Source organism: Stomoxys calcitrans, chromosome 1 (genome assembly GCF_963082655.1).
Source record: "Stomoxys calcitrans chromosome 1, idStoCalc2.1, whole genome shotgun sequence".
NCBI classification, from domain to species: domain Eukaryota; kingdom Metazoa; phylum Arthropoda; class Insecta; order Diptera; family Muscidae; genus Stomoxys; species Stomoxys calcitrans.
In genome coordinates this window covers 270,838,630-270,858,357 of record NC_081552.1, presented here as the reverse complement: position 1 = coordinate 270,858,357, position 19,728 = coordinate 270,838,630, and the positions used below count along the sequence as shown (strand labels likewise).

Genomic DNA, 19,728 nt, shown 5'->3' with positions numbered 1-19,728 from the left:
CTTTACTTACTAAAGGTGTTATCGAACTATATGTTCTTGTCTTATGACATGTCACTTTTTATATTGTACATCATTGGTATTTCATTATATGTATCAAAATTGCCAATTTACATAGTATTTATCATTTTTGCTATACACTAACATGGTACAATTAAGAGGTAGCGTCATTAACAAACAACAAAAATCTACCCCCAACGAAACTACTTTGAGTGGCAAATGAAGTAAATTGAAATGTCAAAGTGGTTTTAAAAATAAACTTTGTGTTACAATTTATCTTCTTCAAATGTCTATTTGTATTTTCATCATTATATCATCATATCATTATATGTTGCTTAGTGTTGAATATCGGATTAAATAGAACATCTTTTTAAGATTAAAAAAAACACAATTGTGTTAACAAGCCTTTCACATTTAGATTTACTGCAAAATCAAATAAAAATAAAAAAATTGTTCTCAGCTGTTCGCATGACTTCACCTTATAAGCACATCCTGTCACATTAGTATGTTATTTTTGTATGACATAACGTAAAAATGTGAACAAAAGCTGATGTTTTATGGCTACAAATTGTTAAAGTTGGGGAAGCAATTTAATTTGGGGTTGCTTTCATTCTACTTACAACAAAAACAGCAGATTTCTATATGTTTTTTAGAAGGAACAGAGCACCGCTCTAATCGATAAAATAACAGTGCTATTTTGAAAATTGATTTTTATGTGTTAGTTTTATTCGTATCACACAATGTGTGCAACTCTAACAATAGCAAAATATGACATGTCATAAGACATGAAAATATAGTGTGATGGCACCGTTACAACACTAGTTCCCAAAAGTATACTGGTGGTAAAACATATGATGGGAGGGTTACAGATGAGTCTTTTTTGAGGATTTCTACTATAAGGGAACAATGTTTTGTGAAATCTATCCACAGTGAACGATCTTAATACCTTACTTGTGTACTTACTGAGTACCCTGTTTAACCGGCTAACAAAAATGAAGATTTTTAAAATCTTTTGGCCCAAAATGTACGTTTTTGGTACCATTTCAAAATTAAGTTTTTTCATCTCTTCCACAAACCTGTTGAACTGGAAAAAAGTCGGCTTTCACCTAATTTTGTTAAGCACTTTTTAGTTATAATCAGGGTTGGAAAAGCCAGTAGACCGAGGAGTACCGCAGTACTACCGCGACCGATTAGTAGCTTTTCAGGACTAACATTTTTTTGGTTGGTCTTATTGATATATTCGAGGTTGATACTATATTCGATTTTCACTGTGAAACTCCTTTTAAAAAAATAAGAGGAAAATATTGATGAAAAGTGTGGAACAGTGGAATCGCTTAAATAAACTTCTAAAATAAATAAAAACTAAATGTTTTTTTTATTCATAACAAATTATTGTACGAAGTTATAACGACTGTGAAAGTATTGTGCTTTATTTTTATACAAGTGGAAGATGCTGGCAAAGGATTTTGGTATTATTTTTACATATAAAAGCAGAATTCGTTTCTTTATAAATAGTTTTTTGTTTCATCCATTATTTTTAAATAAATTTTCTTAGATGTATTATGTTTTCAATGAAAATTTTGTAGTGTTTCAAAAAAGTAACCGTGAAAAATATGTATTTTCAAATGTGAAAAACGAATATAATACCATCTTTAAGGTAGGTATCAGGATGCACTAATAAGGTGAGGTCATGCGAACAGCTGAGTACCATGGTATAAGAACTTAGAAAGTATGGTCATTTGCCCAACAACAACATTTTTCTGTGGTGGATTGTTTACAACTCGTAATGTCGTATGCCGACTGAGCAGCAGTATGTCTGCCGAGGTTAGAAGAAGAAAAAAGTTTAAAAATTTTTCTGGCCCATAGAATATTGTACATAAGTTATTGTTTTATTCACCCACCGACGAGAGCCAAATTCAATGTTGAGTGAAAAACGTATACCAGCACTTCTTTTCCCAAACAAGACACCACACCAAGAAATAGAAGCCGAATCAATTATGAAAATAATGAAATAGACGTTATCTCGTGGAGACTAAATTTTCCGACCGTTGGACCAAACATATTTTCCTTCTCTATATCCGCATTAAAATCTCCCAAAAAGTTTTTAATATCATGGGCGGGAAGCAATCGTATTCTCTATCTAGGCGGTCGTAGAAGATATCGGGTCTGATCGTCCTTGTCTTTCGATGGGGCATAGGCCCAAATAAGGCTGATGCAGAAAAAATTGAATTTTATGGATCGTGGCTAGCCTCTCATCCAACGGAACTTAATGGAACGTTCACGGGCAAATTTGCCACATTTCTAGACCATTCAACGACTTCTGACATGAACGAGTTACTGAATCATAGTCATCTTTCATAGAAAGACTGTTTTTGATATTAATGCGAAGAAATTTCATAGAATTGGCAAGTTTTATTAATCTTCCAATTTTTCCTATAGCGTGATAAGTGCTTCCTTCCAGGCACCTTTGGCCACAAACAGTTTCAAGGAAATTTATACAAGGTAAATACCCAGCCCACCTGATGAAATTTTCCAATTTCAAAGATTTGTATTGAAATCTTAGAATGTCCAATGGTTCCTTTATATTTTAAAGAGCGTTTACATTTTGTTATTATTTTCACATTGAAAATGTTTTCATTTAAAATTTTCACATCTATTCTAATCACAAATATTGTGGCTGTTGCACATTGCACAATACTAATAAAAATTAGAATGCCAATTTGACAAGTATATAGAAGTTTGACAGCCTACACAAAAAAGTAAAAACTAGGTATAATTAAGAAATTTCTACATTCAATTAAAAAATTTGCTGAAATCGGTTCTATAAAGGAATTTGTAACAATTTTGCTATTTGGATTTATGATAAGATCAAGAATCCAATAGAAGTGTTTATTAACTCCATAAACCAATTAATTGAAATTTGATCTTTCATTAAAGCAACTTTTTACTGCTTTAATAAGAATAAATAATTGATATTTTTCACATGAATAAAAAACTTTTTATTTCATTGGATTAATGGTTCCTTTATATTTTAAAGAGCGTTTACATTTTGTTATTATTTTCACATTGAAAATGTTTTCATTTAAAATTTTCACATCTATTCTAATCACAAATATTGTGGCTGTTGCACATTGCACAATACTAATAAAAATTAGAATGCCAATTTGACAAGTATATAGAAGTTTGACAGCCTACACAAAAAAGTAAAAACTAGGTATAATTAAGAAATTTCTACATTCAATTAAAAAATTTGCTGAAATCGGTTCTATAAAGGAATTTGTAACAATTTTGCTATTTGGATTTATGATAAGATCAAGAATCCAATAGAAGTGTTTATTAACTCCATAAACCAATTAATTGAAATTTGATCTTTCATTAAAGCAACTTTTTACTGCTTTAATAAGAATAAATAATTGATATTTTTCACATGAATAAAAAACTTTTTATTTCATTGGATTAAATTGCGCATAAAACATGAAATATATTGCTTAAAACTATAAATATATTTTTTTTACGATCCCACGCTTGGGAAAAAGAAGAATAATCGTCTTTTCCATTATGAATCTCTCTTAATTAACGGCGACATGGTCTGTAAAGAGTATTATAAACATATTAACATTAGGATTTTGCGTAGAGTACCACGAAATCTAGACCCACATATGTAATCTTTCAATCAGTCAATATAATTTTTTCAGCTTTTCACTATTTCAGCGTTTTTTACAATATATTTTTTTACTTTTCAATTATGTATATTGGGTTGCCCAAAAAGTAATTGCGGATTTTTGATGCAAGCCAGACATATATTTGACTCATTTTCACTTCTTTTCGCATTACATATGTGTGAAAGGGAACACAATTTATACTATTAAATGCATAATTTATACTATTAAATAACAATTTAATTCGTACAATTAAAAATATGTTTAATGAATGCCTTGTTTACAAATCACATGCCGTGGTACAAAAGAAAATCGAATTTCTATATCAAAAATTACTAAAGCAATTAGCACTTTGTTTGAAAAGTTTTTTGTAAGTAATTAGCATGGTAAATCGTTCAGATTTGGATTTATATTATTTCTGCGTAGTGGGAAATTGCTCCGCCATCCATACAGGGATGCATTGTTGATTTTTGTTGTTGTTGTTGGCCAGTGGCTACCTTCTTAATTCTACAAGGCAATTAATGTGGATTGGTAACAGCCCACTATCGTATCAACAATTTTACTCGTGTTAATATAGGTAGTAATTCATCTTCTCCCTTCCCACTCTTTACAGACATTTGAAACCTCTTTAATAGATGAATCCAGTTTGTGATGAAGAGAAACAAATTACCATCTTTTCAATTAATTCAACTTGGTGTTATTTAATGTTTGGAATTCCATTGATATGAACGTCTTAAAGAATTAATTTAAATATTTATTTTTTCTTACGACACCTGTTGGTTTTCAATTCACCTGTTTGTAATGAATTCGTGACAAAACATTAAATGCAGTTATAAATATTATCAGAGTTGTTCAAAGATCTACATTTCAGACAAAGCACTTATATATATATATATATATATATATATATATATATTGGCATACACGACACTGATACGTCGCTTGCCTTAATGCCCCTAAAGCCACCCTAAAGTGCAGTCCGATTCAAATTTAAGCTCAATGGTAAGGGGCCTCCTTTTTATAGCCGAGTCCGAACGGCGTGCCGCAGTGCGACAGCTCTTTGGAGAGAAGTTTTACATGACATAGTACCTCACAAATTTTGCCAGCATTAGGAGGGGAAAACCACCGCTGAAAATTTTTTTCTGATGGTCTCCCCAGGATTCGAACCCAGGCGTTCTGCGTCATAGGCAGACATGCTTAACATGCATTTGACATTTAGATTTGTTGCAAAATCAAAACAAAAATAAAACAAGTAAAAGCGTGCTAAGTTCGGCCGGGCCAAATCTTATATACCCTCCACCATGGATCGCATTTGTCGAGCTCTTGCCACGGTATCACTTTTTAGGCAAAAAAAAGGATAAAAGAAAAGAATTGCTATGTTATTGGAACAATATCAAGTTATGTTTCATTTCATAATTGAACTGAATATTGGAGACCATTGTAGAGGTCATTGTGTGAAATTTCAGCCATATATAGTAAAAATTGAGCATTTTAGGGGAGCTGTATTAGGCTATACACCAATTCATACCATATTCAATACGTATGTTAAAGATCATGAGAGAAGCCGTTGTACAAAATTTCAGCCACATCGGATAATACTTGCGTCCTTTAGAGGCTCAAGAAGTCAAGATCCCATATTGGTTTATATGTCAGCTATATCAGGTTATGGACCGATTTGAACTATTCTTAACATAGTAGTTGTAAGTCATAACATAACACCTCATGAAAAATTTCAGCCAAATCGGATAATAATTGCGTCCTCTAGTGGAGCTAGATGTCAATACCCCAGATCGGCTTATATGGCAGCTATATCAGGTTATGGATCGATTTGAACTATTTTTAACACACTTGTTGGAAGTTATAACAAAACACATTATGAAAATGTTCAGCCAAATAGGATAATAATTGCGTCCTCTAGTGGCGCAAGAAGTCAAGACCCCAGATTGGTTTATATGACAGCTATATCAGGTTATGGACCTATTTTAACAATTTTTAACACAGTTGTTGGAAGGCATAACAAAACACGTCGTGCAAAATTTCATCCAAATCGGATAGGAATTGCGCACTCTACACGCTTAAGAAGTCAAGACCCCAGATAGGTTTATATGACAGCTATATCAGGTTGTTTATATGACAGCTATTATCAGGTTTCGAACATCTAGATTCACTCGGTCGAAAGTAAGTGTGATTTCAGCACAGTCGGAAGACATCTCTTAAAATGCCATGACGATTAAAATACTATACTATTATCTAGGATATTGATTAAAACTTCGAGATGTTACAACTGTATGCAGAAGTATATCCCCATCCTATTGCGGAGAATATAAAAAGTATGTTTTAATAGCTTCATGCAATGAAATAAAGTTATTTGCAAATAAAAACGATTAGTTACAGCAATCATGTACTTTATTAGCCAAAAATGATTAAAATTCGGCATAAATTATAAATCGATGTCCGAAAATTTCGCTAGACGCACATACTCCATATTTCTATACCATACTAAATATCTTGTTTTGTACGCAAATTAAATCCAACGTAATTAGTTTTATTCGTAACCTTTTGATGAATAATTAAACTCGAGGTCAATGGTGTTTGTTTTTTATTTATTTATTTTAACAATATTTCGCCTTTTTCGGTTGGCACCATCAGGCTAGACACTAAGCAATAAAGGATATAAATTAATTAGACACAAATTCACACATATTTCACATAACAAAAGCTAAGAGTTACAATAACAAACGTCTTACAAACACGGCATTTTATATTGAACTAACAAGTAATTTTTCTCTTATTTATAATATTCCCATAGCTCATCTGAAAAATATAAATTATTTATTTTTATTAAAGCGGAAATTGGTTTATGGAGTTAATAATCACTTTAATTGGATTTTTGATCTTATCATAAATCCAAATTGTTAACCTATAACAAAAATTCCTTTATAGGACAGATTTCTGCAATTTTTTAATTGAATGCACAAATTGTGTGGTACAGAGGGCCTCCAAACGTCTTAGCATCGATTCTACCAATTTTCGACACATTTTTGGAGTGACTTTGTCTCATTCATGCTGTGGCACTTGATGAAATGTTGAGTTATCCAACCCTGGATCCCAAATGTGACTAAAGATTGTCTATCGGGTTGGTGTCTGAACTTGCGGTGGGGGTTTTTGAGATAATTCGTGGTGTTTTGAGATAATTCGTAAAGAACACATTTAGACGTCAGATACTGCTTTGGTGGGGTCGTTATCTTACTGGTTCATAAATACTTACATATGTTACAAACCCATTTTACCAGCGCTCGAGGACAAATATAGCAACAAAATACTTAAATACATTTTGAAACAATTTCCATCAATAAATACTATATTACCAAATCCTTCTGCCGACATACAACCCCAACCCGCCACATGAGATTCCCCACACAAAAAAAAATATTGACCTAAATTTGACCAATTAAACATGGCATTGATTTATACAAATATTTTTAAACTGATTTATTGCTTTAATAATTGTTAACATTGATATTCTATTTGCCATTAAATCAGCACATTTATTAAATTGATTACTGTGCCCTACACTAATAGAAAAATTATGGACTTTGCCAATATCGCCTGGTATTATTTTGTTCGCGTAATTGGCAAAGATTTTAAATATCATTTGGTATTTGGTAATTCAATACCAGACAAAGGACGCTATTAAAAATTGACGGCGTCACATTTGTAATCGTGTCATCGCGCCAGAAGTGTTGTTGAGCTTTGACTCAAGATATATTCATAACGGTACACTACATGGTTATATAACGGTACACTACATGGTTATTATATAACGGTACACTACATGGTTATTACATGTTTGTACTTAAAATATTGACGCCATTATAAAATATTTGTTAAACAAATAAAAAAATTGTTTTAATATAATTTGAGTGTGTATCGAAATAAAATTAGATTACACTTCTTTTCAATTGTTTTTTTTTTTGATTCACTAAGGGCTGAAATAATCAATAACGGCTTGGTACTAAAACCATTAACGGTCTGATACTAAAACCAAGAAAGATTAAAACTAATACCCGTTCGGTAATACGGCTAGTACCAAACCGTTTTAATCATTTTATGTTTCATCCATGCCATCCGATATTGTTTTTGTACCATACGGTCTTGCTTTACTATCAATACCATATGGTCAGAAATGAGCACGTTTGGCATCAACTTTTCTCTGGGTGTACATACCCAAAGACTATTGAGTGCGGTGTAGAGCACGCTTTTTAAATTATAATACAAACTTGCTCAAATTTTATAAGTTCTTTGCTATGCTATCCTTTGAATAGAAATCATTGAATATGATTTGGAGCTGGAAGATGTTCGAAAAATCACGAAAAGATTTTAAAGATTAAAATAAAAGAGTGCAAACAGACAAACCAAAATTTATAATTTTTTAGAAAATTGTTTTTGCGTTTCTTTCGTTTGGTCACAAAAATTACTTCGATTTATTTTTAGATTACATCCAGCTTAGAGTAACATTTTTGTATTTGCTTCTATTTCAAATCAGGATTCACTTAAAGAAGTAAAGTCACTTGCGAAAACATAAAGTGGATAAGCCCCATGAAGATCATTAATGATGTCAATTGAAAGTGTTATAAAATAGCAGAAAACGTAAACAAACAATTAATGTAAAAAGAAAACAAGTTGACTTCCTCAATGCCAATTACTGCCAAACATTTAAAAAATGTTTTTTCGGCTAATCGCTTGGCTTAACCTTGTTCAGTGAATCCTGATACCAATCTTAGCATTTCGCGTATATTGTAGTCATGAACACAACAACAAAAAACTACCCCAACGAAACTGCCTTTAGTGGCAAATGCCGTAAATTTAAATGTCAAAGTGGTTTTAAATAGAAATAAACCCTGTTTTACAATTTATCTTCTACAAATGTGTTTTATATTTGTATTTTCATCATTTTAACACTGTTTGTTGCTTATGTGTGGAATATCAGACCAAATAGAAGATCTTTTTAAGATTTTAGAATAATATCACAGCTGTGATATAGAGCCTTTGACATTTACATTTAGTGCATACTCAAAACAAAAATAAAAAAAAAATGCAAAAATCGCATGACCTCGCCTTATTAGTGCATCCTGCATGCAATGCGTGCAGCGAAATTTATGTTTTGTTTGTAGCATACAACTGTCTGAGTCAACTCGTTAGTGGCAAGTTCGTTCAGAGCATCACTGTAGCCGCACGCATGTGATGTCCAGCTTTCGGCTCGTCGGCAATTGGGTGAGTTCAAGAAAGCTACTGTGCTCAGAGTTAGCCAAGAAAACCACAACATAACTATTACTTTAGAAATGCGTGCAAGGATAGGGATAGGAGATAAAGACCGAAGAAGGAAAAAAAACTGTGAAAAAATTCCCAATGCGAGATGGTTACATCTGAAGTGCCCCTCCCAACCATGACCATGAAGGTACCGCACCTATAATTCACCATGGTCCCTAATACCCTCAACCTATCACCGTGTTAGGAAATCAAAACAAAAGAAATTAGAAGTTCATAATGGTTTATTTAACCAGACTAAAAAATACTAACAAATTTGCCTAAAATCTACCATCGCATTATATTTAGCATAATAGCCAAATGTTTTATTATCATTAAATTGAAAACTAAACTAAAATTCTAATTAAAATCTTGAATAAAGAAAACCAAATAAAATCTAGTAATTCATAACTATTCCAATAAAATTAAGTATTTTTTCCTTTCCTTACAAAATAATAAACAAAATTTCTATAAATGACCTAACATATGCAGATATCGGTACCGCGAAATAAAATAATAACAAAAATGCTGAAAAAGATATATCCAGTTCGGATATCATAGATATGGGTATATAAAAGCATGCATAAAAATAATAGTAATAAAGATTGTAAAAGTATTCGAAAGAAAAAACTAATTTTACTTGCAAAACGGGGAAAAAAATTCATAAACAAAAAGTTAAAATGGGATTTGAAATTAGGTCATCATAGAGTTCAACATTTCCAGCTAAAATTATTTTCTATTAAATTCGTTTTTCTTTCTTGTTTTTAATTTTTCAAAGAAAATATATAGTTACTTTTCCGCGAATAAAAAATCTTCTTTAGACATTATCTTCTCAAAACAACAACAATAATATAAATACAATCAGTAATCAAAAATCAAAAGACTTAAAAAAAAAAATCAAAATAAAAGGGAAAAGCCAAAATTAATTAGAATAATATAAAAAAAACAAAAAAAATTAAATGTCCGGAGCAGGGCTTGAACCCACGACCTCTCGTCTGTCAACGACGCGCTTTAGCCATTTAAGCTACACGACCACTGATCAAGATTGCGGATAATTAATTTCACAGGCCAGCTAAACAACTTACACGTGTAATAATAATTTTACACCACCATAAATTTATCGAAAACACATGTATTAGTAAAAATTTCAAAGAAATTAAATTTAAAAAATTAAAGATGATCAATGACCGTACCGGGGTTTGAACCGAGGATCTCCCGTCTGGAAATCCTAGGCTCTAGCCAACTGAGCTATCGGACGACCAAGAACTTTGGCGACTAATTGTCAAGTCGAACGGGGATAAAATTAGGATACATTAAATTAATATTTTATTTGGGTCTTTTTTTTTATTCCGTTAATGTCTTTTTATGAACATTGCTGGAAATAACATTTAATGGATGTAAATGATGAATTAAAGCACCAAAGTCTATAATTTTCAAACAAAAAAACTTTGAATTAATTTACCCGGAGATGGGTTTGAACCGGAGATCTACCGACTGGTAAGACCAGGCACAAGCCAACTAGGCTAAACCGCACTTATTAAAATTTTGTACAATTTACTCTAAGAGATGAATTAGGTCTTTTGATTTCTGTCACTGGTAAATTGAATTCACCTACACTCCGATAGTCAACATCATTGCCATTTTCAACTTTTGGACACTTAGGGGAAATTATGATCTGGTCGGTAAGACCAGTGTCCCTGGTTTTCTTGACTGTTGGTAGTGCAGGGAATCGATAAAGGAAAAGGAAATGACTCACTTACATTCTTACGGGTCCCACGATGAAGGATCCTTCACTGGATTTCCGCAGTAGAGCTGTTTTAAGGGTTTTTTAATAAAATTGTTGTTGGGAAAACTGATAAAATGTCTTTTCTTTAATTTTTGGTTAATTTCCACACGATTTAAATTATACTTCGAATACTCTTATTACCTTCATGCGACGATTTAAAAAAAATAAAATTCCCGAATTCCCGATTTCTGCATATTTACAAAAAAACTAAACTTAACCTTAATTTAAACTAAAAGAATGATTTTTACTGATAAAACTTTAATTTGGGTCTTATGAGCATGGAATTTCTGGTTTTCACGATTTCGCTTGGACTGTTCTCTATAAAATTTCGCGCACAAACACTTTCACTAATCACACTTGATGTAGGGTAAATTTGCTTCGCCTAGGCTGCCTTCAGCAGAGTTCCAACTAGAAAATTGTTGCGGGTTTCCGATGAGGGTTGCCCGTACCCAAAAAGTAGTGTACTCCAAAGTCGTTATGGCCTTCCAAAACCAATAAAAATTCATAAAAAAAAAATGTGGACAATTTGCCAATGTAAAAATTGTGACAAATAAAACCAAGGCCAGCAGCAAATAAAATAATTACCTCTCTTACGCAGAGATTCTGCATACACAACAATTGTGTAAAAACAAAATGCAAAGATGAGCTCGGAGCCACAGAAAAAGGGGAAAAATCGGCAATTCTTGCAGAAAAAAAACCAGGATTATTTACGCGAGAGGATCCAAATCCTTGTCAAAGGAATCCAAGAAAATTATGGCTTCAACCAATGTTTATGTCGCCCTAAGAAAAAAATGTCCTTCTAGGAAATGCAAGGATTAACAAAACAAAAAGCTCCTATACTTACATGAACAAAAGTCCAAGACAAGACAAAAAGGTTTGCAGCTGCGACGTCCAAGATCCAGGTGTGCGTGAAACAAACAATAGAAAGACCTTGGCGTCGCTGCAACTATTTATAGAGGAAAAAAGGATTGGAAGGGTTGCGAAGGGCACGCAAATTTTCCAGAAATTTGGAAAATTGCAGCTATTTCGAAAATGTCCACGGAAAAATACCACCAATACTAATGCAAATCTAATTTGAAACCCAAAGCAGGTAGAAAAGTTGCAAAAAAACAGTTTTGCAAACCAGTGCATTGCCACTAGGCAATACAAATACATATGCAGCGAAACCCATCCAAAGAAAATCATATCGTCCTGCCGCCAATGGTAGCCTAGTGGTTAAGACCTAACACCAGCAACCAAAACGCACGGGTTCGAATCCCACGCCAATAATTTTTTTTTTTTCTATTTAACCAATTTACATTCTATATTATTTATTCATAAAACAAAAAAAGAAAAAAAAATCGCAAAGTAGAAAAATAGCTACAAGCGACCCTACATGTTTACACTTGGAGATTAACGACGAGATTTCGGAAATTTCGTGTTTTGCAGTGTGAGCAAATTTACTTATTTGAGGAGATTTGCAGCAAATCTCCTTTGAAATTAAAATGCAACACTGCATTTGTATTGAATACCGGTTATTATCAGTGGTTTTCGGCAGCACTTTTTCTCAACATCTGACAATTTCTTATTGAATTTATAAAATTTTTAATTAAGTTTAATAAGACCACTTCACCAATGTAATTGCTAACCAAATTGAAATGCAACACTGCGTTTTTTATTGTTGCAGTGTTGCATTTGAATTTCGAAGGAGATTTGCTGCCAGTCTTCTCAAATAAGTAGATGGTCACATTGAAAATGTGTTGCAAATCACGAGATTTCCGTAATCTAGTTACAAATCTAGATTTGCTCCAAGTGTAAACATGGTTTAAAAATACGTTTACACTAGAGCCTAAATCCAAACTAACTTCCGATTTATTTTTTAAGAGAAACTTTAATGTTAACTTTTATTATATGTATATTAGAAAAGTTTTATGAATTGTTAATGTTGTAGTGTTTAAGTCATATATGGTCTAATGACTTGACTCATAAATCAGAAAATTAAAAACCTTTTACGCTACGATTCAAGTGATTTGTAATTATCGACAGGTATATTTCCGACAGCGTTTATGATCAGCATTTTTATTGCATTCAGCATATAAAGGGTGATTTTTTTGAGGTTAGGATTTTCATGCATTAGTATTTGACAGATCACGTGGGATTTCAGACATGGTGTCAAAGAGAAAGATGCTTAGTATGCTTTGACATTTCATCATGAATAGACTTACTAACGAGCAACGCTTGCAAATCATTGAATTTTATTACCAAAATCAGTGTTCGGTTCGGTTTCTCTTTGACACCATGTCTGAAATCCCACGTGATCTGTCAAATACTAATGCATGAAAATCCTAACCTCAAAAAAATCACCCTTTATATTGTGGTTAGTAATTAAATTGGTATAGCGATTTTATTGAATTTTTCAATTCAATTCAATTCAATTCAATGGTTCTTTATTTCATATAACGTTATAATATGTATAAAACAATTTTACAAAAAATATCTTATTGATAATAAAGAATTTTACAGCATGGTTTATAATTAAACCGTCTGCCGGAGTATTGAGTTATAATATTTTTCTGTTTAATTTTATTCTTAATTAGTAATTAAACTCTTCTATTAACATATTTCTATATTTTCTTGCTTCCTTTAAGAAGTTTAGTAAATTCACCCAGCAAAAACCTTCACCACCATTTAGTATGCTAATAATTTCGGTTTGATCCAATAGAGTTCTATTAAAATGTCTAACTCTCATATTTGCTAATACTGGACAGCGGCCAATGAAATGGACTAAATTTTCTGCTTTTCCCAAATTACACAATGAACATCTTTGTTCATTCGAGGTCCTATATTTATTAAAGTTCAACCACATAGAATTTAACTACAAAATTTTATAATTTCAATAAGAAATTGTCAGATGTTGAGAAAAAGTGCTGTGGAAAATACGGATAATAACCGGCATTCAATACAAACAGTGTTGCATTTGAATTTTCAATGAGATTTTCATCTAATCTTACACTGAAAATGTATGGAAAACCTCGTAAAACACTCATTTCCAATATCTTTTTGCAAATCTAAATTTGCTGCAAGTGTAAACATGGTTTAACTTTTCTGCAAATTTCTATTGGAAAACTACACACACATCTTGATAATGGACATTTAGCTAAAGCTGCATATCGGAAGTTAAAATCGCCGAAGGCGATTACCCTTTTTTTAATCGATTTTTTTACACAGAGAGTCGAAAAATCGTTAAGTCGAGCACCATTGATTGTCGTGTCAAATTCTGAGTTGTTTTTTTGTTTCTTTTTGTTTATAGAAAGATAAATTGTATATCTCTCCACATCTCTGTTTGTAAAATGTTTTCTATTTTATTCTAAATTCTTCCATCTTATTATAAATATTTAAACACAAACACACAAGGCGCGTTAAATTTAAAAGCGGTCAACAGTGGTCTTAGTCGAAACAAGAAACAATAGTTTAAATCTTGATATATCATGCAGAATTAGATAAAAATGGAAAGAAGAGTGAAATTAAAGTCTATTAATCCCCATATAACATGTAAAATATGTGGTGGTTACTTTATAGATGCAACTACAGTGACTGAATGTTTACATACCTGTTAGTATATATATATTTTTTGTTTGCCTCACATTGTTTAGGCCATCTACTAATTTCTTCTTTTCCTTTCCAGTCTGCAAAAGTTGCTTGGTAAAACATTTGGAAGAAAAGAAAACCTGTCCTACTTGCGAAAATGTCATTCACCAATCTCACCCGCTGCAGTATATTAGTTTTGATCGGACGATGCAGGATATTGTTTACAAACTTGTGCCAAATTTGCAGGAGGGTAAGTAGCGAACAAGTAGGGTATATGTGAGGTTTTCCGTACTCTATAAGAACATACCGGATAACTATGAGCATCACACAGGCTTTTGAGCTCCGATATGTGTGATGTTCATTGTTATCACAAGAATCTTAGCTGCGAGCTACCAGGTTACGGATAGTGGTAGGCTCCATACGGAGCAGCTGCAATTGCAGTCGTGAACAATTAGCGGTATCGAGCGGAGAGTCTCAGTGAGAGCCATACTTCATCACTTCATCACTTATAGGAGCTAGACGAGGATCGCCACCTCCAGATGTAAACATGTGGCTACAACAACGACAACATATTAGCAAAGCTAACCACACAAGTACAAACAAAAGAAAAATTTTAAAAATGTCTACTCAGGTTTTTTATTCACTTAATTGAAAATTATAAGTTTAATTAAAGGAAATGGCAACTTTTATATTTTTCTATAATGGAAGACGAAATTGACTAATTTTGTTAAAAATCCAGATTTAAAACATCTGCAACTAGGCTTGCCAGGCCCTCAAAGCTTCAAATCGGGAAACGCAAAACTGACGGTCGGGATTCTCGGAAAGAACAAAAATGTAGTCGAAATTCAGTTTTCCTTGCAAAGAAGCAAAAAACAAATTGTTACAAACAAACATGCAATATGTAACGGTGCTGCTTCCAAAATATTTTCCCTATAGCATTTTCTTTGGCGAAAGGCTGAATGAAAACAAACTGCCATCGGCACCACAACTGCTCATCAATTATTTGAGTTCGTACACTAAAATTTTTGTATCTGCTCAGCTGGGAAATTTTATTTCTGAGAGAACATGATGTTCAGAAAATTCACCAGCTTCGTGCAACTTGCACGTTATCAGAACAATATTCAGGGTAAAAGCTGGTCATATCGAGCAAATTTGTATGGATTATGGAATTTGTATTACTCCCACACATTTTTGTATTTTAAATCAATAAAAAATGTTAACACACATAACAGATATGGTTGTTTGAATTGGTTACGCTTAATGTCAGCCACCCTGTATTCTTGCATACTATAAGTCGACATGTTACTCCCTCTCCTCAGTTGCCAAAAATGTATAGAACTCATAATAATTCTTATTTATGCTCAACCTTATTATTAGTTAAGCAGATTCTATATCTTTCTTTGGTATATACACTATATAAAATACTGAACACTTTTTCATAATGATCATAACTTTTAGGTATAGAACATATAAAAGAGATAAAAGCGTGATTTATACGGTTCTCAATAGTTGTTGGATATGTAGAACACCTTAATCAATTTGACAAAACGGTTGAAGATACATGTCGTATCAGAAATCGCGATCCACTATGTCAGTCAATGTACTTTTACAACAGAAAACATTTACCGAACACTTTACAAGTTCTTTGCTATGCTATTTTTGAATAGAAAGCTTTGAATTTCAATGATTTCGAGCTGGAATATGTTCGAAAAACCATTAAATCATTAACGAATTTGGAAGAAATACGACCATATATTATCACTTGGCAGATCTTTGGGTAATGTTTCATAAACAGCTCGCAGACTCCAGTAGTCGCAATAAAACATGTCACTGAGGTTTGTAAGATTCTTAGAAGTTTTGATGGAAACGAGATCCGTTTTGTAATATTATTATAAGCTGAGAGCTCTAGGGCAGACCTATTTGATTACACCAGGGAAAATGAGTAAAGTTTCATTCGATTTCTGAATATGATTCAAAAGTCGCGACTTTGCGATATTTGTTCCCAGTACTCGGAGTCGGGACTGCCACAGAAAGTTGTGATAATCATCATTCGGCAAGGCTATATGCAACTTAGGTGGGTGTGGTCAATTGTCTCATTCGGCACGGAGTGGCTATAAGCAATACGTGGGTTGGAACTCTATGCTTCGATTTGTGTGGTTTTCGTCGTCATCACGTGAAGCTCAGCTGGGAGCTACAGGTCGCGTAACAGGTTTCCTCTGTATACGGAGGTATACAGAGGTCACCTCAAAAAGCGTACACAGCTTGATCTTGTTGAGATCTCGGCTAAAAGGTGCAGTGATAGCGTGTAGAGCTTACGTTTTACCTATGGAAACTTTTCTCACATCAATGTTTGCTGTTAGAAAAAAATTTAAGCTCGATGAAAACATGTCTTGGTTTAAAAAAAAACGGATATCATCATTTGGACTACAAAGTGATTTTCACAAGGAATATTTCGTTCGATTTCTAAGTGCTGCACCCTGCAATGTAAAGTTTTTAAGAAGAATTCCGTCCAAGTTTGTTAGAAGAATTCTGGTAGTTGGAACATTTTGGTATTTTCTTAAGTCATGCAAAATTGCGGTAAATATGAATAATGCATTTAAATAGTATTTTCTATTATGTAATTACATATATCATTCTACTTCTGTAAATATTTATCCAAACATTTTTAAACTACTTCGAAATACTTCTTTGGAAATTTTTACTTTTTAGATGAAATGCGTAGAGAACGCGATTTTTACAAAAGCCGGAATATGGCGTGTCCCAAAGATTTGCCTCAAAACCATGAAGAGGACAACGAAAAAGTTATGGAAGCACATGCAGAGTCCGATTTCCACAGATTAGATGAACAAGTTAATGTGTGCTTGGAATGTATGAGCAACAACTTCAAAAACTTGCAAAGACGATTTATACGTTGCAGCTCCCAGGCAACAATTACCCATCTCAAAAAGCTGGTAGCAAAGAAGATTTTAAATGGCATTGATAAATATCGAGAGGTAATGATAATATGTCTAAATAATTGGCAGCTTCCGACAGTGTATTCTTTTTTTTCAGATCGACATATTGTGCAACGAAGAACTTCTCGGTAAGGATCACACATTAAAATTTGTCTACGTGACTCGTTGGCGCTTCCGCGATCCGCCTCTGCGCTTGCAGTTTCGTCCTAGGGTGGAGCTGTAAGCATCGTCTCAAAATTATTCGGCAGGACTATGCAATTTTAAAGTCAGTTTTAAGACAATATACACCCACAGTCTGTCTCAAAATCTGTGGTTTTATGAAGCAACATTTGTGCATGCTAACTCAATCGATCACAACAATTGTCGGCACAACTTCTTAGCACTTATATTGTCACCTATTGAGACATAACGCTAAAAGATTTTAACGTCATGCATTAAGAATTTTATATTATTCGTGCAGGTGCAAATAACTTGTCGCTATGATTCCGAACTTCTAACCAATGAACAATGTGACTCTTTAAAAAATTATATACAAATCGTACATAAACATACATTTAAGTTGGTGTATGAACTTCGCAAAAGATAACAATATATAAATTATGTTTCTATCCAATTCAAAGTTAATTGCTAAAACATTACACTAATTTTAGATCTGGCACATACATTGAAAAATATATTTTGTATATAGATATAATGATTGCATTAGGAATATATGGCATGAAAATAATAATTAATTATAAAACGGAAATTATGTACAGAAGAATTCATGGACTATTTATTTGCTCTAAATTAGCATCCAGACTATTTTTTTCCAATCATATCCCATATATTTTTCCCTCAAATTGCTTCGTAATGTGTACATAATAATAAAGATTATTATAAATAGGTAAAAATAAATAAAAATTTACACAAAGCTAAACTGTAGTTTGATATTCATAGAAAACATTGTGAAAATGAAAATTTCGGCGATATCTCATAGATAATTTTTCTCAAGTTGGATTTTCTTAAAACACTAGCTCAAACAGGTCAGCTCCGCAGCATTTTTTGTGTGTTTGAGTTGGGAAGGGAAGGCCGCTCAGGCCGATAGCCCAGAATGTGAATATCAATTTTGTTCTCTTTTCCTGCATAACTATCGAGGTCAGATATAAAAAAGAAGTTCCCTATTTTCACCACATCAGCCTTGATTGGCTTTGTTGTAGAATAAAAAAATTTAAATTAAATAAAATTAAAACACTAGTCGATTTTTTTAGTATTTTGGCTGCTGCGACCTTATGTGGCGATATACAATATAAAGGGTTTGCCAAAAAGATGTGTTATTTTGAATCACCCGGTATTTCGGTAGCTGTCACTTTTGGAGCTTTTATTCTTTTTTAAGAACTTGCAGTCACAGTTCGCATCGAAATCGGAAAATCAGTTTTGACCGGTGATATGATTAATGAATTTTATGGGCGGAGTTGGATGGTGTGAATCTGGACAACCTCTACTTTCAACAAGACGTGTCACACAAGCAACGTAACCATTGCTCTTTTACGGGAAAAGTTTCCGGGCTGTTTTATCTCTATAGTAAGAGGTGATCATAACTGGCCGCCGAGATCTTGTGAATTAACACCTTGCAACCTTGCAACTTCTTTGGGGGCATGTGACATATAAGGTGTACACCAATAGACCCACGTCGATTCAAAACCTCGGTGATGGAAATCGTGAGGCTATCAAGGACATTGGGCATCCATTTTGCAATAGCAAATTCGCCTATGAACATTCCATTAAGGAACAGGGGCAAAATTCTCATATATCAATGAGTGCTGTGCGATTCAAGCTCAATTTTAATGATAAGGGGCATACTTTTTATAGGCTAGTCCGAACGGCGTGCCGTAGTGTGACACACCTCTTTGGGAAGAAGTTCTTACATGGCTGCCATGCCAATTTTTTTCAAATGGCGTAGTACCTCCAAATGTCACCAGCATTAGGAGTGCATAACCAGCGCTGAAAAATGTTCCTGATGTTCTCACCAGGATTCGAACCCAGGCGCTCAGAGTCATAGGTAAACATCCTAACTTCTGCGCTACGGTGGCCTCCGCCACTTTGCGATTACAAACACAAAATACAAATTTTGCCCATGTTCATTCCACTAAGGAACAGGGGCAAACCTCTCACATATCAATGAGTGCAGTTCGATTCAAGTTTAAGCTCAATGATAAGGGGCCTCCTTTTTATAGCCGAGTCCAAACGTCGTGCCGCAATGCGACACCTCTTTGGAGAGAAGTTTTACATGGCATAGTACCCCACAAATGTTGCCAGCATTAAGAGAGGAAAACCACCGCAGAATTTTTTTTCTGATGATCTCGCCAGGATTCGAACCTGGGCGTTCAGCGTCATAGGCGGACATGCCAAACTCTGCGTTACGGTTGCGATTAGGTTAAAAATTTCATGGAATGGATATGGTCCTGCAAGCGTGGTC

General features: G+C 33.4%; 1 protein-coding gene and 2 long non-coding RNA genes across 4 annotated transcripts; 1 reads left to right on the top strand and 2 right to left on the bottom strand.

The window, feature by feature from the left end:
• The first annotated feature begins 1,125 nt into the window (after positions 1-1,125).
• On the top strand, positions 1,126-18,183 carry LOC106095852 (polycomb group RING finger protein 3). Of its 2 annotated transcripts, none has more exons than XM_013263259.2 (4): positions 1,126-1,466; positions 14,414-14,566; positions 17,026-17,309; positions 17,368-18,183. In XM_013263259.2, exons 1-4 carry the CDS (start codon positions 1,448-1,450, stop codon positions 17,491-17,493), a joined length of 582 nt encoding a protein of 193 aa, XP_013118713.1. In that variant the 5' UTR covers positions 1,126-1,447; the 3' UTR covers positions 17,494-18,183. The 2 variants fall into 2 exon arrangements, with proteins under 2 accessions (XP_013118713.1, XP_059216328.1); XM_059360345.1 differs by lacking the exon at positions 1,126-1,466 and adding an exon at positions 13,980-14,340.
• Positions 3,415-4,460, bottom strand: LOC131994088 (uncharacterized). The gene is made up of 2 exons (XR_009396423.1): positions 4,327-4,460; positions 3,415-3,586 (listed from the first exon to the last, which is right to left on the bottom strand). It is a non-coding gene; the product is annotated as an uncharacterized LOC131994088 (long non-coding RNA).
• LOC106095853 (uncharacterized) lies at positions 6,239-7,399 on the bottom strand. Its single transcript, XR_001222805.2, has 2 exons — positions 6,534-7,399; positions 6,239-6,470 (listed from the first exon to the last, which is right to left on the bottom strand). It is a non-coding gene; the product is annotated as an uncharacterized LOC106095853 (long non-coding RNA).
• Positions 18,184-19,728: the final 1,545 nt, after the last annotated feature.

Bases quoted from the DNA above. Each gene is read 5' to 3' on its own strand.
- LOC106095852 (XM_059360345.1), top strand. From the start codon at position 14,235: ATGGAAAGAAGAGTGAAATTAAAGTCTATTAATCCCCATATAACATGT. The intron at 14,341-14,413 runs GTTAGTATATAT...TTTCCTTTCCAG, and splicing joins GACTGAATGTTTACATACCT to TCTGCAAAAGTTGCTTGGTA. The intron at 14,567-17,025 runs GTAAGTAGCGAA...TTTACTTTTTAG, and splicing joins TGTGCCAAATTTGCAGGAGG to ATGAAATGCGTAGAGAACGC.